This window comes from Solanum lycopersicum, chromosome 8 (genome assembly GCF_036512215.1).
Source record: "Solanum lycopersicum chromosome 8, SLM_r2.1".
Classification (NCBI taxonomy): Eukaryota; Viridiplantae; Streptophyta; class Magnoliopsida; order Solanales; family Solanaceae; genus Solanum; species Solanum lycopersicum.
In genome coordinates, this window is record NC_090807.1 from 53,201,101 (window position 1) to 53,222,159 (window position 21,059).

The 21,059-nt window shown below is 37.0% G+C and overlaps 1 protein-coding gene across 4 annotated transcripts; it reads right to left on the reverse strand.

Annotated features, from left to right (window-relative positions):
* Nucleotides 1-871: 871 nt before the first annotated feature.
* On the reverse strand, nucleotides 872-20,587 carry LOC101251604 (peptidyl-prolyl cis-trans isomerase CYP57). Of its 4 annotated transcripts, none has more exons than XM_004245026.5 (10): nucleotides 20,277-20,587; nucleotides 15,450-15,628; nucleotides 15,253-15,354; nucleotides 10,467-10,573; nucleotides 10,213-10,354; nucleotides 8,473-8,695; nucleotides 6,357-6,396; nucleotides 2,694-2,886; nucleotides 1,725-1,856; nucleotides 872-1,467 (listed from the first exon to the last, which is right to left on the reverse strand). In XM_004245026.5, the coding sequence occupies exons 1-10, from the start codon at nucleotides 20,494-20,496 to the stop codon at nucleotides 1,327-1,329; spliced, it is 1,479 nt and encodes a 492-aa protein (XP_004245074.1). In that variant the 5' UTR covers nucleotides 20,497-20,587; the 3' UTR covers nucleotides 872-1,326. The 4 variants fall into 4 exon arrangements, with proteins under 4 accessions (XP_004245074.1, XP_010325024.1, XP_010325023.1 ...); XM_010326722.4 differs by having other exon boundaries at nucleotides 2,694-2,889; XM_010326721.4 differs by having other exon boundaries at nucleotides 6,351-6,396.
* Nucleotides 20,588-21,059: the final 472 nt, after the last annotated feature.

Here is a 21,059-nt window from a genome sequence, read left to right on the forward strand (position 1 = left end):
TTAAAGTACTAAACTAACTAAAGTACTAAACTAACTTTAAAATACTTAATTTAAAGTTTACAATTTACATTACCTATAAAATATTTAAATACAAATTTAAACTTCTCAAATTTGAAATTTAAAACTTTAAAGTTGAAACTTGAAATTTGAAACATGAATCTTGAAATTTGAAAATTGAAACTTTAAATTTGAAAATTTATTTTGATATTTGAAAATCAAAAATTTATTAGCTAAAGACGTATAATTTCAATACAAATACATAAGTATTTAAAAACAAAAAAAAATTTCCCGTCCCATCCCGTCTCGTCCCCCCAAATCCCGTATATATAGTGGGACGGAACGGGACCTATTTTTGTCCCCCCAATCCCGATCCCGGTCCAAATCCCCTCTCCCAGTCCCCCGTCCCGTCCCGTCCCCCTTCATCCCATCCCCTAGTCCCCTTCCCCGTCCCCTTGCCAGCCCTACTTCGGGTGTAGATTGAAAGATTCCTTTGTTTTTCCAAATTTTTTGACCATTATCGTTGCCACAACAGCGATTCTAAGGAAAATAGAAAAGAAATTTTTGGACGAAATGCTATTTTTAAGTTCTTAATTTGAGTAATGGCGTTAATTTTTGTCAGGAGAAAATTGCTTCTGACAATATTTCCCGTTTGGTTAAAAAAAAAAATTGATATGTCCTTTAAAATTTTTGACTTTTTTTGGCTGTTTTGATTCCAAACTCTCAGAAAAAGAAGTCTCCCCAGTAGGATTCGAACACCTACAAAAGTGGCTAAGAATGGAGGAAAGGGGAGATGAAAGCATGGTCTAGGGAGAGAAGGATATGGTCCAAAAATAGCTTCATCTGCTGACTCACAGAACATGCTAAAGCCATATTTGTAGTCCATATGAGAAGACTTGGACCTCTTTTAATGGGAACAATAAATATTTACATTGTCAAGTACTCATTTCCACATTCCATTGAAACCATGCTACAACATTTCCTGTCCATTTTAAAAAAGAAAAATATCACAGGACAGACAAAGTAACAACACCAGAGAACATTTTGATTTGGCACTTCTGTAACTTCTTTGGGAAGAGGATATTGATAATCAAAATGCCATGATTTCAGCAAACTAGTTTGGCCCAGTACAAAATTCTTTGTTCACAAAGAGAGGAACCAATATCATTGCCTCCAAAATGAATGCCGAATAACTTCACAGTAGCGATTCCGTCGTTTCTTCAGCTGGAAGATCAGCTCAAGTAAGAGATTTGCCAGCCCAGCCTCCAAAATGAATGCCGAATAATTTCACAGTAGCGATTCCGTCGTTTCTTCAGCTGGAAGATCAGCTCAAGTAAGAGATTTGCCAGCCCATTCTCTTTCTCGTCGCTTTTGCTTTGCCATCATTTTATTGAACTTCTCTTTCCCTTTCTCCAACAAAGGATCGTGTACCACGTAATCATTGGGGTCCTCACTACGAGACATTTTGTCCTGCCGATACAACCAATAATTTAAAAAGGAACAAAGAACATAATAAGCATGAATGTTTCTGTCATTAACATTTTATACTTTAAGTGAGTTTGATTCCTATTAAATTCTCACTGACCCTCCCCCAACCCTTCTCGAAAGCAAGAAACTCCAGAAAAGCAAGCATGTAGAGGGCTTAATAATGGGGAATTGCACCATAAGGTACCAACGGCCTTAAGACCAAGTAACTCTAACCAGGAACAACATATAAACTTTTATACCTTTCCAGGTTCAGGAGTGAATTTTAATGTAACTGCTGCCCAATCAGATAATTCTTCCTCCTTGACAGCATTAGCAGATTCATTGGCTTTAGCAGACAGTCCAGCCTTAAATTTCTCCAATTTTGCTAGCATCTAGCAGAAATACAAATAATGGTTACCTGCAAAGTTGCTTGGAACAAAGCACAAATATCCTTTCCACACAAGTCCAAAGTTAAGTCAGAATGAATCTAATTAATGTCTTCTAATAATTACCATGAAAACTCAACATTTTCCAACATACTAGAATTTACATAAAACATTATTTCAAGTATTCTCTTCCCCCTTGAGATGTTAAATAACATCTCAAAAATGCAAGAACAATTGTAACAGAGACCATGGACGGACGCCAATTGGAAAGAATCCAACGCAAACCCTGTGCACTATGCGACTGTCTTAAAAATAAAGCATTACATATAATTAGTCAAAACACATAGAAAACAGAAAATCAAAGAACATTTAGTTTATTTTGGCCATAGTGCCACAGCAAAAAAAAAAAACCTTAATTGCTACATGTATCAAGAGGGACAAAAAGTGGAAGAAATCGCTATTGGTTCAGTGCAATAGTAAATCGTCAAATTCTTTTTTGGTCAGGAAGTAGAATGGGAGAGTATATGAAAACAGATCCCTAATCACACATCTCATTGAGTGAAGCTGGACTTTTTTCCAAAAATTCCTTCTTCCGTTCAGAGGGAAGAAAGTTTTTTAGTATGTGTATTGGTAAGGGTGGGGGTATTTCCCAGCCCTGGATATCATCTAAGCATTCGATTGTCCACATCCTACAGATGAAGACCTTTTTTTTTTATTTACTTCATTATCTCTTATATATTATTTTTCGTTTTGTTCCCAATCAATAAATTTAAGAACACAGACCAGAAAAGAAATTGTAACAATATTTTCTGGACAGCCAAAGAACAAGAAATAGATGCATACGTCTTCTTCGTGTCCTTTTCGTCCTCGTTTCTTTTGCTTTAGCAGCTGTCTTTCTCGTTCAGGGCCAGACAACAACTGTAAGTCTGTATTTGCATTGGCCATACGTTCAGCTCTTGCTTCAGAGCCTATACCTTTTCTCTTTAGAGACAACTTATCCACTTTTGGCTGGTCATCATCATGTTTAGCATCAGACCTGCTAAAATGAAATAATGAGATCACTGAGCTGCAACTAATGAGCCTCTAAATATGCTAGAGGGATAGAGGCACATAGTTTATGTTAGAAAATATCACACAAAGGACTTTCCCATGAGTCATCTCTGCACCAAAAGAGAATATAAATCTGCAAATCAAACAGTTCAATATGTGGCAAAAGAGTGGATACACAGTTTTTTTAGTGTGACATTAATGGCTATCAATATGCCAAGGTCAACCACAGATCCTTGGACACATAGCAAGCAACAAAATACTCAAGAAAAGTAGTGTATCGGCAAAGGGGATCCCAGTATACCTTATGGAATGAGCATGTAGTGATTCTTTTTCCCCATGAAGCAATAATTGAACAAATTTCGTGAGAAGAATCCCAGTATACAAGTGGTATACCAATTCAAAGGAACCTATGCCAAAACATAATTCTCCACAAGTTGTCCAAGGAGTCTAATATACTAATAGGCACCTAAAGGAGGCTTAAAGATTTACCAAAAAGAAAAGACATAACCTCATTTTTATTTTGTACAAAAGCAGTTTCCACCCTTTTAGAAGGAAATGCCAGCAAACAAGGCTTTCCCTCAGTATATAATCTGTTTTTTGATAACCGAGAAATCCCTGAGGGCCAATGATGCATGGGTCAAACCCCGGTGGATAATAGGTCTGAACCTCTACCCTTCTCCATTTAATACAAGGTTTTTGTCTATGGAAGGGTTCGGCACATGATGTGTGACCTAACCCACACAACATCTTGCTCTTACCACTAGACCAATGCCCTAGGAGCTTCCCTTAGCATACAAGTAGTAATATAGAAAGACGTAATCCATCATTTCAATCAAACCTGAGGACTTTCCTCAACCATCCAATCCATTTACTAAAGTTCTCATATTTAAGCTCAAATAGCTTCCTATTTCTCAACTTACACCATCAATAACCTGCTACTAAAACAAAACAGTATTAAAGGTAAATATGAAGCAGAGGGTTCATCGAAGACCAAAAACAGTTCATACGGAGTCGGTGACTAGAAGACTATCACGAATTTACAGCTCAAATATTCAGCAACAAAATTAGCATCAAAATTGGAAATAGTGAAGAAACTCCCTTTTGGGAGGATAACTAACTAGGTAATGGCCCCCTCAAGCTCATGTACCCTGATACATTTATCCTAAACCAGCAACAAAGGGCTAGCACTAGTGAAGTTTAGAGCAACTAGGACGGAATCTAAGTTAAAGGAGAGCTTTGAATGACTGGGAGCTGACAGATTTCTTGAGTTCCTTATAATCATCAATCAGTTCACTGGAATAGTTCAAACTCAAGACAGATTGGAACGGAGAGCAGAACTCAGGTATTTTTAGTAACAATCTGACATTGTTATGGCTTTAGAAGCACATTTGGAAAACTAAAACCCCATACCCATACAAAGTGACATATTTTGTTTGGTTTGTAGTCAAGCAAGCTTATTTGACTTGGGACAGGCAACAGAGAAGGGGAATACAACTTTGTTCTATCTGCCACTTATATGGAAAAATACTACAGAAGATCATTCCTTGAGGAATAATGTGATTAAAGGCAGGGTTCATCGAAGACCAAAAACTTAACCAGTACATATGGCGTCAGTGACTAGAAGACTATCAAGAATTTATGGAAAATATTCAGCAACAAAATTAGCATCAGAATTGGAAATGGTGAAAATACTCCCTTTTGGGATCATAACTAGCTATGTAACGGCCCCCTTAAGCTCACATACCCTGATATCTTTATCCTAAACCAGTAACAGAGGGCTAGCAATCGTGATGTTTGGAGTAACCCGTGATGGAACCTAAGTTACAGCCTTACAGGAGACTTTTGAGTGACTGCAGCAGACAAATTTGCTGAGTTCCTCATAATCATCAATCAGATCACTGGAACTGTTCAAACTCAAGACAGATTGGGATGGAGAGAACAGAACTCAGGCATTTTTTCAGTAACAATCTGACCTTGTTATGGCCTTGGAAGCACATTTGGAAAACTAAGACCCATACCCATACAAAGTGACTTGTTTTGTATGGCTAGTAGCCAAACAAGATCACTTGAATTAGGACAGGCTACAGAGAAGGGGAATACATCATTGCTCTATCTGCCACTTATGTGGGAAGTATGCAGAAACAAACAGTCATCTCATTTTGCACTGCCGAGTGACTAAACAACTTTGGGAGATCGTCCTTACTATTGTTGGTCAGTGCCAATGACTACCCTTGACATGCTTCGAAGCCGGAACAGAAGGGGAGGAACTAAGGTACAAAAGAGAAGATGGAGTATGATCCCAGGCTGTATATGGTGGACTATGTGGAGGGAAAGGAATCTAAGATGTTTTGAAGCAAATAGCAACCGAATTCAGAAGATAAAATTTAGTTCTATTGTGATTCTTCATTTTTTGGTGTAAACAGGAGGGCATAGGTGACACTGAGGCTCTAATGCAAGTTTTGGAGTCTCTATATAGCAACATTTTTTGTTTAGATTAGTGTTGTTCACTTTTATAATTATGGCTTCACAACCTTACTGAATTTAATATAAGTTTGTCATCTAAAAAAAAAAAAGTGGCTAGCGTATTCTTAATGTTGAAAAATACAACATTACCAGATTCAGAAAAAAAAGTGAGTCAGGAATTAATTTAGGGTTTCCGGGGGCTGTTTTGATATTGAAAACCTAAATTGCCTGGGTTGATATAAGTGGCTTTTTAGAGTTTTGGGGTTACTTGTATACTACTCCCTCCATTTCAATTTATTTGTCCTACTTTCCTTTTAAGTCCGTTTAAAAAAGAATGTCTCTTTCCTTTTTTGGCAACTCTTTAATTTCAACTTTTCACATAACATGTTTAAGACAACCAGATTAAAGGACAATTTGGTACTTTCTACTTATCTTTAAATTAAGACCACAAGATTCAAAAGTATTCTTTACTTTCTTAAACTTCATGCCAAGTCAAAACAGGACAATCAAATTGAAACGGAGGGAGTAGGTTGTACACCTAAGTGAGTTAACCTTTCCATATCAGGCAAAAAAATAAAAAACAGTACTGGTAAAAATTTCCACTCCCAACTGTCAAGTCAACCTCAAAATTTTCAATCAAATTTAAAAAGAAAAGATCACATATTTTTAGCATGGCCTTTGTGTCTCTATTGGAAAACAAGCACTTTAAAATATATTTTATTCAGTTCCAAGAGTCCTCACCTCATTAACAATCTGTCCATTCAAGTCTTAATGGCCACATATAAACACCAACTTAAACTGATCGCTTACAAGAAAGATAGCAAAGAGAGTAAAAGCATATTCATGTAGTTTAACAGGTAGCACCTAGAATAAATACTGGACAAAAACGGTTGCTCACGAAACTAGATGTCAGACACCATTTGTATTGTAATATAGCAATGTGTTAAAAGTACGTTAAAAAAAACATGGAAAGATATAAGATTAGACCTGCACCTTGAAGGAGATGGTGAACGATTTCTTGCATTCCTGTTCTCTGAATAAACCGAAAATAAATGACGAATGATTAAATTTCTTTTTGACACGTGCAAAATGAAAGAAAATTGGCAAAGCTTAACTAAATGAATCCACGTGGGAAATGAATTGTATACAACTATACATGTAAAACTATGATGCACAAGGACTAAATAGTTGCAGACCTATAAATGTACAAATTTTCGCAATCTACATGGTGCAAACATTCTGATCTGTGGTAACTTGTCAATGGGAATGAAATCCCAGTGGATGAATTGTATACAACTATACATGTAAAACTATGATGCGCAAGGACTAACTAGTTGCAGATCTATAAATGTACAAATTTGAGCAATCTACTTGGTGCAAACATTCTGATCTGTGGTAAGTTGTCAACGGGAATGAAATCCCAGTGGATGAAGAGACAAATATTGAGAATCTACTACAGCTGTTCAATTGCAAGGTTAGAGCTCTTCTGACCACCAACCTGGAGTTTCCCCTAGGTGCATGTAACAAGGACCAAGCAACATAGAAAAGGTGATACAAAGACTAAAGAAGAGAATCACAAAAGGCAGAAAAGATATTTGTCGGAAGAGGGCAAGGAAGTATATTAAGAGCACAATGTCACGCGTCCTCACATATTTCATTCCCTGTTACAGACACTGGTTAGTGTAATGTATATCTGAAAAAACTTCAAAGCAACTCTCTATGAGATTCCAGACAAGCCAGAGAAGTTTCACTTGGTTAGTTGGGAGACTGCTACAATGTCATAGAGGCCGGGAGGCCTCAGGTTGGAAGACCTACATGTCTTCAACGGAGCACTAAGAGTGGTTATGTAAATTCGAGAGAGGAGCACGCTCTATAGAAGAAGATGATAGCAGAAAAATATAGTACTAAAATCATTCCTACCCCTTTCTGTGCTGGTTGTGGAGAATTGTTGTAGGGGGGTGGGGAGGTGGGGGGGGGAGGGGGGGGGGAAGAGAAGAGTTCACTAGTGGCATCACATTTAAATTAGAGGACAGGAGAGAGTCTGCTTTGGGGGTCATAGTTGGTGTGAGGATAATAGAGTGAGGACCGCTTATCCCAATAAACCAAGTTCCATACCAGATGGAGATGATAGTTTAACAGATCCAGAGCCAAAAGTGAGATTTCACTGGGACCGAGGCTTTGGAGGACCCATCAAGATTGTCAGATATCAGAATTTACAGAAGTCTGATCGAATTGCATCACAAACAAGGATTCATCGAGGTTGGGGTGGGAAGAAATGGCAGGTTCTTAGAGAAAACAACATAACAAGCTTTTGATAAGGGAAAGGCAGGCTATGCACACCTTTTTGGTTTGAATTCCCAGGACGCCGAGGAAAACATACACTTGGTTTTGCACCAACTTAAGTGGTCTAAACAGCTAAATTTAAGAGAACACATATGTCAACTGGTGTTCTATGTGCAAGAACTCCGGTGAAGATGTGGATCATCTCCTTTAACCTTGTGAAGCAGCTATTTGATTTTGGTGTGATAACTTTGAGATAATTTGGAGTTAACATGTCAACACCAGATACTGTGAAAGAGGCATTGTTCGGCTAGGCTTTTGGAGGAATGGCAAAAGAGGCATGACGTGGGATGTAGTTCTACTAACACACACATGAGTCACATGAAAAGAGAAGTAAGAGAAGTTATGAAGTGATAGAACATGATTTGTTCCATTTGAAAAACAGTCTATTATTTGTAGTTTCATTTTGGTGCAGCCATAAGCTTCTAATTTATATACAAGATCTGGTGCCATTCATAGAACACCGTATTTTGTCTAGGGTCTCTGCCTTTTGGAATACCACTTGTACAGTGAAGCTTTCTCCATCACCAGCAAAATTTACTTTAATTAATAAAATAAGTTCAGTAAACTGCATTATTTCATACAAGTCAACCAACAGTCCGCACAATGAAATCATACCTAGCAGCACCCAAAATGCCTTTGAATTTTCAAGATAATCGAAGAAAATGCTTGGTCAAACGAGTTTATACAAAACAAATAAAACGAGACCACATTGTGCAACGTGCTTCAGTAGTACTTTTAGTCTTTGAGTTTAGATAGATGTTTTTACCACTGAGCAACTTCTGTTTGGGTGTCGGATCGCCAAGTTCTTTCCTCCTTTTTAGTATCTGCTGACGCATTCGTGCATCAAAGCCAGCCTCATCTTCATCACTGTTGTCAAGGGATTCTTGAAAACCTGCTTCAGATTCTTTACGAGACGCTTCCTTCTTTGATCCCAAAGCTTCTCTGATGGTCAACTGCACATCCCTTGTTGATTTTCCTTCAGATGAGTCCTGCATAAATTTCCTCTGTGTTATTACTCTGAAACATAATAAGTAGTGAAAAAAGGTAGCCTGCTGCAGTATACTCCCACTATGCACTGGATCCAGGCAGGCCAAACAAATTATAATAATCGGCCAAACCACATTGAGTCTATTGGAAGTAGTCTTAGCTTGCATTTTTGCAGGACACTGTTTGCATGACTTGAAACCGTAACCTCATCTAAATAATATACGATCTATGAACACATCATCAAAAATAATCTGGTGCTTATGACAGCTTGCTTAACAAAAATTCCAAAAGTAACGCTGATTCAGGAGATGACAATGACAACAAAATCCAAATGTGTTGACCATGATGCTGAGAGAGACACGCATTATCTTACAATTCTAAGGTTTGAGATGTTGAAGGGGAAGTCATTTGGAACAAAATAGGGGACAAAACTGTAATCAGCACAACAATAATGATGATTGCACCTCCATGCAATGATTCAAATAGGATATGACAGCGGTTGAATATGGAATGGGAGCCACAATTATTACCAATATTTTTTGTGAACAAAGAGTATCTAATTTTAATAATAAAATATTACAAGGAACAGACGAGAAAGGATCCAAGCGGAGCTATTTGTGGTAAATCTGGAGGAAATGTTTAGAACATAAAGTAGCATTGTACATATTAGAGCAACATTGTAGTAATTTTGTGAAGTTGGATTGTAGTAAGCCAAAGTCTAATACATAAGACACCAAATGTGACAACAATGACAGGTAGGTTAATATACAATCATCCTTGTTAAGTTCAGGCTATTACACAATGATCAATGAAGTTTACCCCTCTCCTGTTGGGAAAAGAGAACCATAGGTTATTGAGTAGAGCTTTACAATGGCGTGGATCAAATTGTGAAATGGGCTATGTAATGCTTCCAAGATGGATTTATACTAAGCATCTGCTTTAGAGCAGATATTTGAGGCACTAGGATGCAATCTTAGTGCTTCTTAACTCTATTTAAGGAAAGCATATGATTTGAGCTTAACAAAAATAATACTTGTCCAATCTCAAAAAAACAAAACGAATACTAGTGATGAACTAGTAAAGGAATGTTCTACATGGAGGCTAAGGGACCCCAGATACTAGGAAAAACTAGTAATACATCAGGTGCCTCTTTAATCCTACAACAACAACAAAAAAAAAAACCAGTGTGATCCCACAGGTGGAGTCTAGAGAGGGTGGGGTGTACACAGACCATACCCCTACCTTCTTCCCTTTTATCCTATGCAGACCAATTCAATTCTGCTTGGCTAAAGCTTTGATGAAACTAGAACTGAGCTTCCATTGCTTACAATGTATCAGCAACAAAATGAGGTACAAATAACCTAATTGAATGTCTTTATATACGTAAGTTCCTTACCAAGACTCTAATTAAAAAAAATTACATTGCAGCTATAGGGGTAGAGCCCTTGCCTACTTCTGTAGATAGAGAAGATGCAGAGTTGGCATATCACGGCAAACATAGAAAAAATATAGGCATTACCAAAGCTTGATCATGCTTTCCATCCTTTAGCAGACGTGGATCATCCAAGACATCGTGACTGCTTCTTATCCTTGAACTCACAGCTACAAGCTCTTTCTCCTCCTCTTCTGCTTCTTCTCCAAATGAAAGCAAGTTCAACTTTCTGAGTGAAGCAGAAAAAGATTTGGTAAAAACATAAGATATTGATGAAAAGATGTTTCACTTTCTAGATAACTGCTTCAGTTAGAACTTAGAAGTCAGGAAAAAGATCTTACTTGGTAGCTTTCTGTTTTGCATCTTTCTTCTCAGTTGCAACTCCAGAAGGCAAAGCTTCTGCAGGCTTTGCTCTTGGCACAATATCCTCAAAAGGGTTCCATAATACCTACCAATGATTCAAAGAATAAGCTAAGCAATTAAACATTAAACTATTACCTAATCCAGTGGCAGTAGAAGATTTACAAGTCTAAGACTGCCCAAACATAAGAATGTTAAAGCAAAATTTGCAAAAAAAATACATCTCCTAAGCTAGATACAATTGAGAAAACAGAGAGAATTCCCACAGATTAAAGAATAAAAAATTTTGTGACAAAAAGAAGAAGAATAAAAGAAGTGGAAGCATAGTCAGATTCATTTAATTTACCATTAATATGACATTTCCCTTTTTTAATCAAATCACGTCTTACAATATAAGAAATAAAGAGCTAGAGAAATGGAAAAAGTTCTCACAGAAGATTAATTAAGACAAAAGAGCCGAAGCGAACAAGAGAAATTCAAAGAAGGCAATTGATGCTGTAGTGGGGAACAAGAGAAATTCACAGAAAAGCATGTAGAGGACAACCAAAAGACAGAGAATAAAATAGTTAAAAAAGATACACATCTGGTTACATACTGACCATAATTGATAGCATCGATGCTGGCCTACTTGCATTTTAAGATTGACAGGCTTCATTGAGAAATCATAAGATGCTTATTGGGGAAGAAGAGCTCAAAAATGAGCCCAACAATTATGGTGAAGAGCGGGCTAAGTGCTACACATATTTCATGGTTCAAGTCCAAGGGGAGGAAAATTGGGCCAACATGAAAACCAAGAGAAGGAACTTACATGCGACCCAAGAAAAGAGTTAAAATTGCAGCCAAGGCTGCGAATAGGGGCTGAATTCATGCCCAAAGACAGGCTGAAAAGGATGTGCAATGCAATTGATACCCAAGAAGGGGCTGCATTAGGCTTGAGTTTTGGTGTTTCCTTTTCTTCTTAGGTAGTTTTGGGAAGAAGTGTGACATTATTTTCTATTTGTTTTTCTAGTTTGATTTTAATATTTATCATTTCCATGAAAGTAGGATTTAAATCTCATGCTATTTGCGATAGATTTTCCTTATAAATAGGGGTGGATTTTGTTATTTTTAAAAAGAACATTATCATGAATAAGTAACTCCTTAAAATCAATGTGTTGTAACCATATGTTCTCTGGGATAACCCCCAATTACCCCCCCACTATCTACCATTAGAGGACAAATGTCTGAATATATATTTTGACAATGCCTATATAATAGAGTCAGGAACTTCTCTTTCCAATTGCTAGAAATCAAAATTCTATTGATGTGTGAAGCCGCTTTCTATTGTTTCATGTACACTTTGCACCCAAGAGAAATCAGTGACGTCACAATTAGAAATGAAGCTGGAGAAATCACTTGATATTTCCTCCAAATTTCTATGGTTATTTCTTATTTCTTTCACAAATCTAATGGTAACAACATAAGCTATAATAACCCACAGAAGCTATCACTTTCCCGCATTTCATACCAATTCATCCCACAGATCTTGTAGAGAAGTTACAGTCTTATGTAGATTCCAGAAAGTGTCCCGTTCAAAGTTTTTCTGATCATTTTGAGATGACAAATTTAATGATCGTGTCCCTTTGGTTTGCTCAACAATGGACATCACCCTTAAGCTCATAAAATAAAAAATACCATCCTATGTTCCTCTAGAGTCTAGAAACGCCCATTCGACCCATCCACCACCTCATGTGCTTCGGGCCTCCTGTTCCATTATCATTGCCATCTTGGCTGCAAACAAATCGCAGAATGCCTCCATTTCATATTTTACTCCTTTAAAGATGTATCCTCTTCTTGGGACACTTCAACCCCATCTGAACCATGCCATAATTTCTATAAGCATATCGCTGCAAACAAATCACAGAATGCCTCCATTTCATATTTTACTCCTTTAAAGATGTATCCTCTTCTTGGGACACTTCAACCCCATCTGAACCATGCCATAATTTCTATAAGCATATCTGCAAAACATTTCAGGCACTTCCCTTCCACCCTCCGCTCATTCCACGTTCTTTCATCATAATTTACAGTGGAGAAAGATGCTTTAATTCTAAATCCCTTTCTCAACCTACATTCTTTCTTGATTCTCAGCAATAACCAAGTGTTTCATTCTCAGAACACAGAAATGGAATTCCTACAAAAATATTCTGAATGTTAAAAAGATCCTTTTGACCTAGATTGGTTCCAGGTTATCATCAAATGATAAAGATCCTAGAGTAGTATGTCCAAGTTCACTCAAATTTGGCCAAAGAAACTAAAGCAAACATTACATTACCAAACTAAATGGAGAAGAAAGTTATACGTAAAAGCAAGCTATCTATTCTGAGACCCTGAATTGCACAATATCTTCGCAGCAAAAGTTTTTATCCTAAAATGATGTCAATATTGACCACTAACCCAATGAACTCAGGTTGGCTTTATGAGTTTGGATATTGATGCAATCACAACATATATGTAATTAGTTAAACCATGAGAAATTAGACGCGCACTGGCAACAGATGTGGAAAGTGCACAATATAGTCAGGTAAACCACATGAAAATAAGTAAAATGACTTGTTCCAAATACCATTGAGGCCCTCATTTGTTTTCATTAAGATTAAGACATTTGTGGTTCCGAATGATTAAGATGTTGTATCTAGTTCTGAAAACTAGATGATTAAAACAGTTGTTTTTCAATATATGAATGTGCATAATTTATTTATATTTTAACATCATATATACACAATTTAAATAAGAAAGTCAATAATCATTTCTCAAAGCAAATTTAAAAAGAGGAGGCTGTTGGATTTTGTAAATACAAGCATCAGAATGAAACGTACTTGCTGATGGTAGAATATCTACTTTGAATGTTGTTCTTTCTCTTTGTTTTCTCACAAAATATGGGTGTTTTGTTTCGTCTTTGTTTCGCTTAAGTTGTGGACATCTTGTTGGTCTTCTTAAACCCTAATTCCGCAACAGAAGCCTATACTGATAAGTGATAATACACTCCATTATGCTCTCAGGCACTTCCCCTGAGATGCTCTCAGGAAATAATGAGAAAAAGAGTTATAGCCTGGTCAAATGGGATGTTGTAACAGTGGGTAAGAGACAAGGAGGATTGGGTATTAAGAACTTGAAAAATCAGAGCAAGGCTCTCAGAATGAAATGGTTGCGGAGGTTTTGCACTGAAAATCAATCCTACTGGAAGGAAGTCATTAGTGCAAAGCATGAAGAGGAAGATTACTGGATGACCAAAATTGTTACTACACCTTATAAAGTAAGTGTATGGAGGTCCATTAGATCCTTGTGGGATGATTTTAAAAAAATATATAAGGATCAAAGTGGCAAATGGGGAAAGAACTGACTTCTGGATGGGTGGATGTATGACAAGAGGCTGGCAGGCTAGAAAATTTGTTTCTAGATATTAGTACCAGAGTGTCACACCAGCACAAGTCCATAGCTAATCACTGGTCTCCTCAAGGGTGGAACTTCATTTTTAGAAGACGCTTAAATGATTGGGAGATTCAGAGTGTTGCTGATTTTTACAACACCATTGGTCCACTCAATGAATTGGAGGGTGGTCAGGATACTTTATGGTGGAAGGGCAACAAAAAAGGTATTATCAAGGTGAATTGTGCTTATAAATGGTTGAACAACTCCTACCAGTTCACAAGTAACTGGCCTTGGAAAGGAATCTGGAAATCCAAAATGCCCCTCAAAGTATCATGTTTTGTGTGGTTATTGGCTAAGGAAGCAGTTCTGACCCAAGACAACCTAATAAAGAGAGGGATTTCATTGTGCTCAAGGTGCCTAGTTTGTGGGGAAACTGCTGAGACAGTTAACCAACTTTTTCTACACTGTAGAGTAACTAGCCAGCTGGGGAGATATTCCTAAATCTCAAGGGCATGTCATGGTTCGTGCCAAGCAAGATCACCGAAGCCATTCAGAGTTGGGAAGAAGCTGGAATGCAGTCTAAGAGCATTGTCTCTGCTAAAACTTGGTGGGCAATCTGGTAGGAGAGGAATTCCAGATGTTTCGATAGTATAGAAAACAATATGCAATATGTCAGCTTAATTGCTTGTTGCTACTGTGTTTTCGGTGTAATCAATCATACTCCAATGAAACTATCTCCCTTATTGATGTACTAAACTCAATTCTAGATCAGATAGCTGAATTTGATGACCTTATTGTAAATAAGGCTCAGTACTGCCTATTTTCTGTTGTAATATACAAAGTTACCTGTTTCAAGAAAAAAAAATAACATAATAAAGAAGGAGACTTGAATTCGAGAATACCCAAACAGGATTTGATAATTTATTGGTTCAAGAGAAAAATATTAGACTAATTGATTGATAATTGCAAGAAAAGGAAGGAAAAAGTTGTCTTGAGAGAGAAAAAAGAAAAAAGAGTGTGAGTTTGAGAGAGAAATAAAAGTGTACTTATAAAATCTGAATGGTATTAAGACTCTTTCACAGATCTAAGTCGTCAGATGTATTTGGACCTATTAAGAGATACTTATTAAGTAAAAACAAAATGCACGTAATGGGCTTAGGTCTGAATCATTAGATGCAGACCCCCACGAAGTGAAAACTAATGAGCCCTAAATAACATAGAGTCTATATAACTACTACTTTGGTTATACCACCAATAAATTGATGTGCCTCAAGTCAAGCATGAGTATGTAATTTAAGAGTAGACACAACCTCAACATCAGGCAGTGAAAGAGAGCACAAACAGATATCGAGGTACCTCTACAGAGAGTATCTTAGGTGGAGGATCAACAGGCCGATCATCCTTGCCGGTTTCAACTTCACCCAATGTAATAAGATTATATATTGAATCCCCAGTTACCTGCAAATAAGGGAATGGAACTTTAAATTTACTGAAATAAGTTAAAAGTTTTGATAAGATGTAGTGTGCTTGTTGTAGGGAGACAAGTTGGTTACTTTTCCAAAGATTGTATGCTTCTTGTCGAGAAAGTCACAACGATCCAAAGTCATAAAGAATTGACTAGCATTTGAATTTGGTGTGCCTGCACCGGCACATGCCACCAAACCCCTATGTTTGAATCTTAAACGGGAGTGAAATTCATCAGGAAACACACCGCCATATATACTTTCACCACCTGCATGAGTTCATGGCAATCACCTCTACCGATGCATGCTAAAAGAAGATTTAAGAAACCAAACTAATGATAAACTCAATAAGTGAGAGCTTTCAGTGAAGTTGACATTCTTCATTTCACTCCACACTGAAAGAAGATTTTATCTAAGATCTAGACAACTACCGCAAGGAACAGAACAGAAATAATGCCATTAGATAAGTGAGGACAGAGTCCATTCTTGGACCTAAATCGTTTCTCTTTAAATGGGCCAAGTGTCCATTCTTGGAGCTTAACGCTTTCTCTTCTTTTTTTTGAAATTGGTAACTTTGTGTATTTCTATATGTTATTAAGATCAAGCAGTACATTGGTTGAAAGAGGATTAAGAAAAGTTCATATTATTTTTATAACGGTTGTATCTGGACCACTTTGTGGGCACTCGACTATTTCACCAGGTACCTACTATCTTCTACTAGTACATGTACCGAGTAACTCTAATAACAAAGGCTTAAGCAGATGAAAAGAAATCGCATAGTATTGCTGGGATTTATATTCTGACCTTCAAGGTTTTTACCCACTTTATAGACTGCTAGACCACACCCTTGGGTACTGAAGAGAATTTTATGTCAGGATTCAGTAGCTTGAGTTGGAGTGTAGGAAAGACAAAACAAGGGTTTCGACAAGCCCCAAAGTACAACTATTAAAGAGAAGCACAACCCAAATGTATTTGGAAGAATCGAGATATAAGTTCCTGAATCCAAAATGTTTCTCTACTTTTTCATCTATCTTCTGAAAACAAAAGAATATCATCAGCAAACAAATGAACTTGTGGAGAGCGGAGCCTATAAAAGTTTAAAGGTAGCGATCTACATTTTTTGTACTGATTTTCCCACTTTTTACAAATGAACAAAATGTAGGAGAAACATATTAACATCAATGATATCCTTCCCGTTCAGAAAAAAATGGAAACCTTGACCAAAATATGCACCCACATTTTGGTGTTTCAATTAGAGTAGAAGGTTAGTAGGTAGTGTAGTGCGCTCTTGCTTAGGGTGGTTGATGTTTGACAGATACTAATTGTATAAGTGTAGTTCTTGTTTGGACCCCATCGATATTTATTATTATTTTGAATAATCTATTCTAGTGGACTGTTTATTGCGTTTCAATTATTGCACCATTTTACTGTTGTTGTTGTTCCCTTCTGGTAGACTTAACATTATTTTCTTGTGATGTGCTATATATTTTTCTTTATATTTGGAATAGTTGCATCTGAGCGGAAGGTCTTTCAAAAACAACCTCTCAGCCTTAGTGTTTTGGAGAGCAAGAAGCGGAAAAAAGCAAAGAGGGCTTGCTTCACCGAAGCATGAAGCGAAGCGCACACTTTTTTCTACTAAAGTGTTGTTTAGTACAAAAATAAAGAAATATTAAATATGCATATATAAATAACCAAGAAATCCATAGAAATAACAGATTAATCTTTCAATTCTTAAATAACAAAGTAGATAAAAGATAGTCAATAATCCTCATAATCACAACATATTAAGCAAATGCAACCAGCAAAACCAAAATAAGTAGAGAAAAAAAGAAACAGAGCATAATAGGGGAAAGAAAACCCTAGAAGTAGTCACTGAAAGGCTGAAAGAGAGCCCAGAGAAGAAATAGAAAAGAGAGGAGGAACTTATCGTTTGAGTCGCAACAATAATGTTGAGATGCTTGAGTCACAAAAGAAGAAAAAATAAGAAGAGGGAAATGTTTGAGTGGCGACAGACAACTGTGTTATACAGCAATTTTAAATAAAAACCTAACAACGCTTAAGCGCGCTTTTTGTCGCCTTCTCTTTAAGCACGCTTCTCGCTTCGCTTACTGAAGCGCTCACTTTTTTAGCAGCATCTCTCTTCAGAGCATAAAAGCGCCGTGCTTGTGCCTCGCCTTGCTTCGCGCTTTTGGTCGCTTTTCACAACACTGCTCTACCTCCACGAGGTAGTGATAAGGTTTATGTACATTCTACCCTCCCAAGACTTCACTTGTGGGATTTCACCAGGTGTGTTGTTATTGGGCCATAAATATTAGAAATAAGTATAAAGATGCTTACCGATATTAGATAGGAAGAAGAGATTTTTCAGCCTAAAAGACATAATTTTGCGATTTTACGCATATCTAAGATGGTTTAATGGTCTTCTTTTTTATCAAGAGTATTTTCATTCAAAAACAGTCAAACTGGCCCTATACAAGTAAAAAACAATTTTTAGGTAAAAGTATTCATTGATAATAACAAGGTCAATATGGCCTTATACAAAAAAGGAGAAACCTACAAAATATGGTTCTCTTTGAAAGATACCCGATAATATAAACAGGAACTACGTGGTTGCACGAAAAGAAGGGATTGAAGACTACTTCTCAATTGAGCAAAGCTCATCTACACCCCTTCAAAAGTTCCCTCTCTTTCCAGCCGACCCACAGTAACTCTAAGGAGTAATGTTGTGCCTTCTTCTAGCTCCACTACTCCATAGATCTTGGCATTAGCCAAGAAATGCCAAACCATCAGATATATCCCCTATTTTGCAAAGGAAACACCAGCTCAAGCTGACAACCGTTCGTTTTGTAAGAGTCTTCATCATCAAAATCACCCTTCTAGTAGTTAAACATGTGAAGAAACTCACCTTCCTCGGTACATTAGGTAACAAAACCATATGGGAACCTCTCCTGCGCCCTAACCAGGAGTTTCTCATAAAAGGACATAATGAGAACACTTTGTTATTCCCCCACTCCAAACCCGAAGCATCAGATTTGCCGACGGCTCGCACTGCTCTAAAATACTCATCCCTTTGTGACCCCCTACATTGTTGATCAAACTTATCTATTTGGCAAGGTACCTTACACAAAATCGGAAATTCATCCTTAAGCACCAAACTTCCACACCACTTATGCCCCTACAAACTAACTCCCAACCCCGACCTTAAAACCAATGTCGTCATAAAAGGCTTCCCCCTTCATACCACACCCGAAAGGCATGGTGATCCTATTTGATCTCCATCCCCTTTCGTATGTATCCACTATCACCTTTCTCCATAAGACATCTCCCTCAACTCCAAATCTACACAACCATTTACCCAAAAGTGCTTTGTTAAACACCTTCAAGTCCTTAATCTAAAGCCCTCCATGCCGTTACGAGAAGTCATGGTCTGCTATTGAACTAAGTGAAACTTCTTTGCTCCATCCGCCACATCCCAAAGAAAATTCCTTTGCAACCTTTTCTAGCTTCCCTATAACAATAGTACTAGGTAGGAGCGATGACCAGGGACATGCAATATGTAAGAATACTCTATAAATGCTCATACTAAGCACTTCCTCGCCTCCTTTGGAAAAATATCTTTTTTGCCATACCTCTTCTCTACCCTCTGAATAACCGAATTCCGAATTCCAAACACCAAGATCCTTGCTCACCGCGCCTAGAGGTAAACCAAGGTAGGTAGTAAGAAGAACCCTAACCAAACATTGTAGAACTTGGGCAAGCAAATCAATGTTATCCACTGCACCAACAGGAATGATTTTGCATTTTCTGAGGTTTATTTTAAGCCCTGAAAGGAGATCTCATCCTTTTACCCCTTCCACCATCGACCAGTAAGATAGGAAAACGATCAAAGCCCAATGCAGAATAGGGAATTAGATCACATTTGGGTCCTCACAAGAAGTAGACACAAGGAATTTGTCCAACCAAGATTTGGAAATTGAACCTCCGACCTAACCAAGTGAAATTGGAACCTAACAAAGTTATACCTACCAATAAGAAAATGATCATCAATAAACTCTGGAAACTCCTCAACAGCCATGGATATCTCCCAACAACCCAACCTTTCCTCCGAAAATCTTACAATACTAAAATCCCCCAACATTCAAGGAATCTCCCACCTCTCCTGACATGCCGTTAATTCCTCCCAAAAGGCAATCTTAGATCCTTCCCCTACTGGTTTGTATACAAGTAATATACCAAAAGGTAATCTACAAAGTCCATCCAATCCTCTATACGAAAAGGAACTTTCTTATTACATGAAAAAGAAAATAAGGGTATGAAGACTAGTTTCCAGAAAAAAATAAGGGAACAGAGACTACACCTCAACTGCGAGAAACTCGACTCTACCTCCAAAAACTCTCATATTTCTCTCTCTCCACACCACCCACATTAACGCAAACAAAACCACCTTGTAGTATCACCAAAACATAAACTACAATACCATGTCATTAATTCTCATTGAACTAATCACTACATTATTAGTTCCTAGACTCTGAACCAAACACCCCCTATCTTGCTTATGCGGAATTTTATGCAAGTATTATCACCCATTATACTTGAAACCAAAAGATCACTAACAATTTCAGTTCATGCACTAAATAAATGAAACGCATAAATAAAGTTTGAAGTTCCTAAGAAGCCTAACCTCCAATTAGCCCTTCTAGTAATTACTACTAATTATCATCAAATTTTAACTATTTGAGAAGTCCAATTACATAAACTAAACTCCTGTTAGCCCAAAAATCGAAATTAAATCAAATAATCACCATTTCAAAGTAAAATTTACACACAAAAAATCGGAAATTCAAAGTAAACCAACTTTAAACAAAATCAAATCAAATTGACAGCTGAAATAGACTGAAAAAGAGTTATTTTTGTTACCAGTGCCGGTGCCGGTTGGGTCACCGCCTTGAGCAAGGAAAGATTTGATAACACGATGAAAAATGGTATTATCATAGTAACCTTCGAGACATAATTGAACAAAATTCCTTACAGCTTTTGGTGCTTCTTTTGGCCATAGTTCTATATCTATTGGCCCATACGTCGTGTTAAGTACCACTTTCCCCTTCGTCGGCGGTTCCAAAACGTACACTGTCGACATTTATGGAGGTTTTCTTCTTTCTCAACTCTGCTCCCAAATGGAAAACGTTCAATTGTCAAATTTAAATACGTCTTCGAAACGACGTCATTTCGTCCCAGACCTTTCTTTTGGCTTTTTGGTCCGATTTTATTTATGAAACTCGTATTGTGCAATATTTTAAAATATAATAATTTTTAAATTTAGAAATAACTAATATAAATTGTTATTGAGTTGCATGTATAATTATATATAATATTTTAATTTTATATAAATATAATTAATGCCAATAAAATTTTATCCTAATGTATTTGGAATGGGTATATGTTCTTCGAAGAAAAGTTATTCTAACAACTTCTCCTTCTTCTAGTATATAATGAAGATTAATGGCAGTGACGTATGTTCAATTGATATTTAGAGGGTAAAACTTAGTCGCATCGAGTGTTTACACCAATTCAATACATTTATATCATGTATTTAAATTTATTATTTCATTTTACTTGATCTTTACTAATTAACATGTAGTTTACTTCACTAAATCACGTAATAAAGAAAATTGCATTAATATGTTGTAAACACCCGATGCG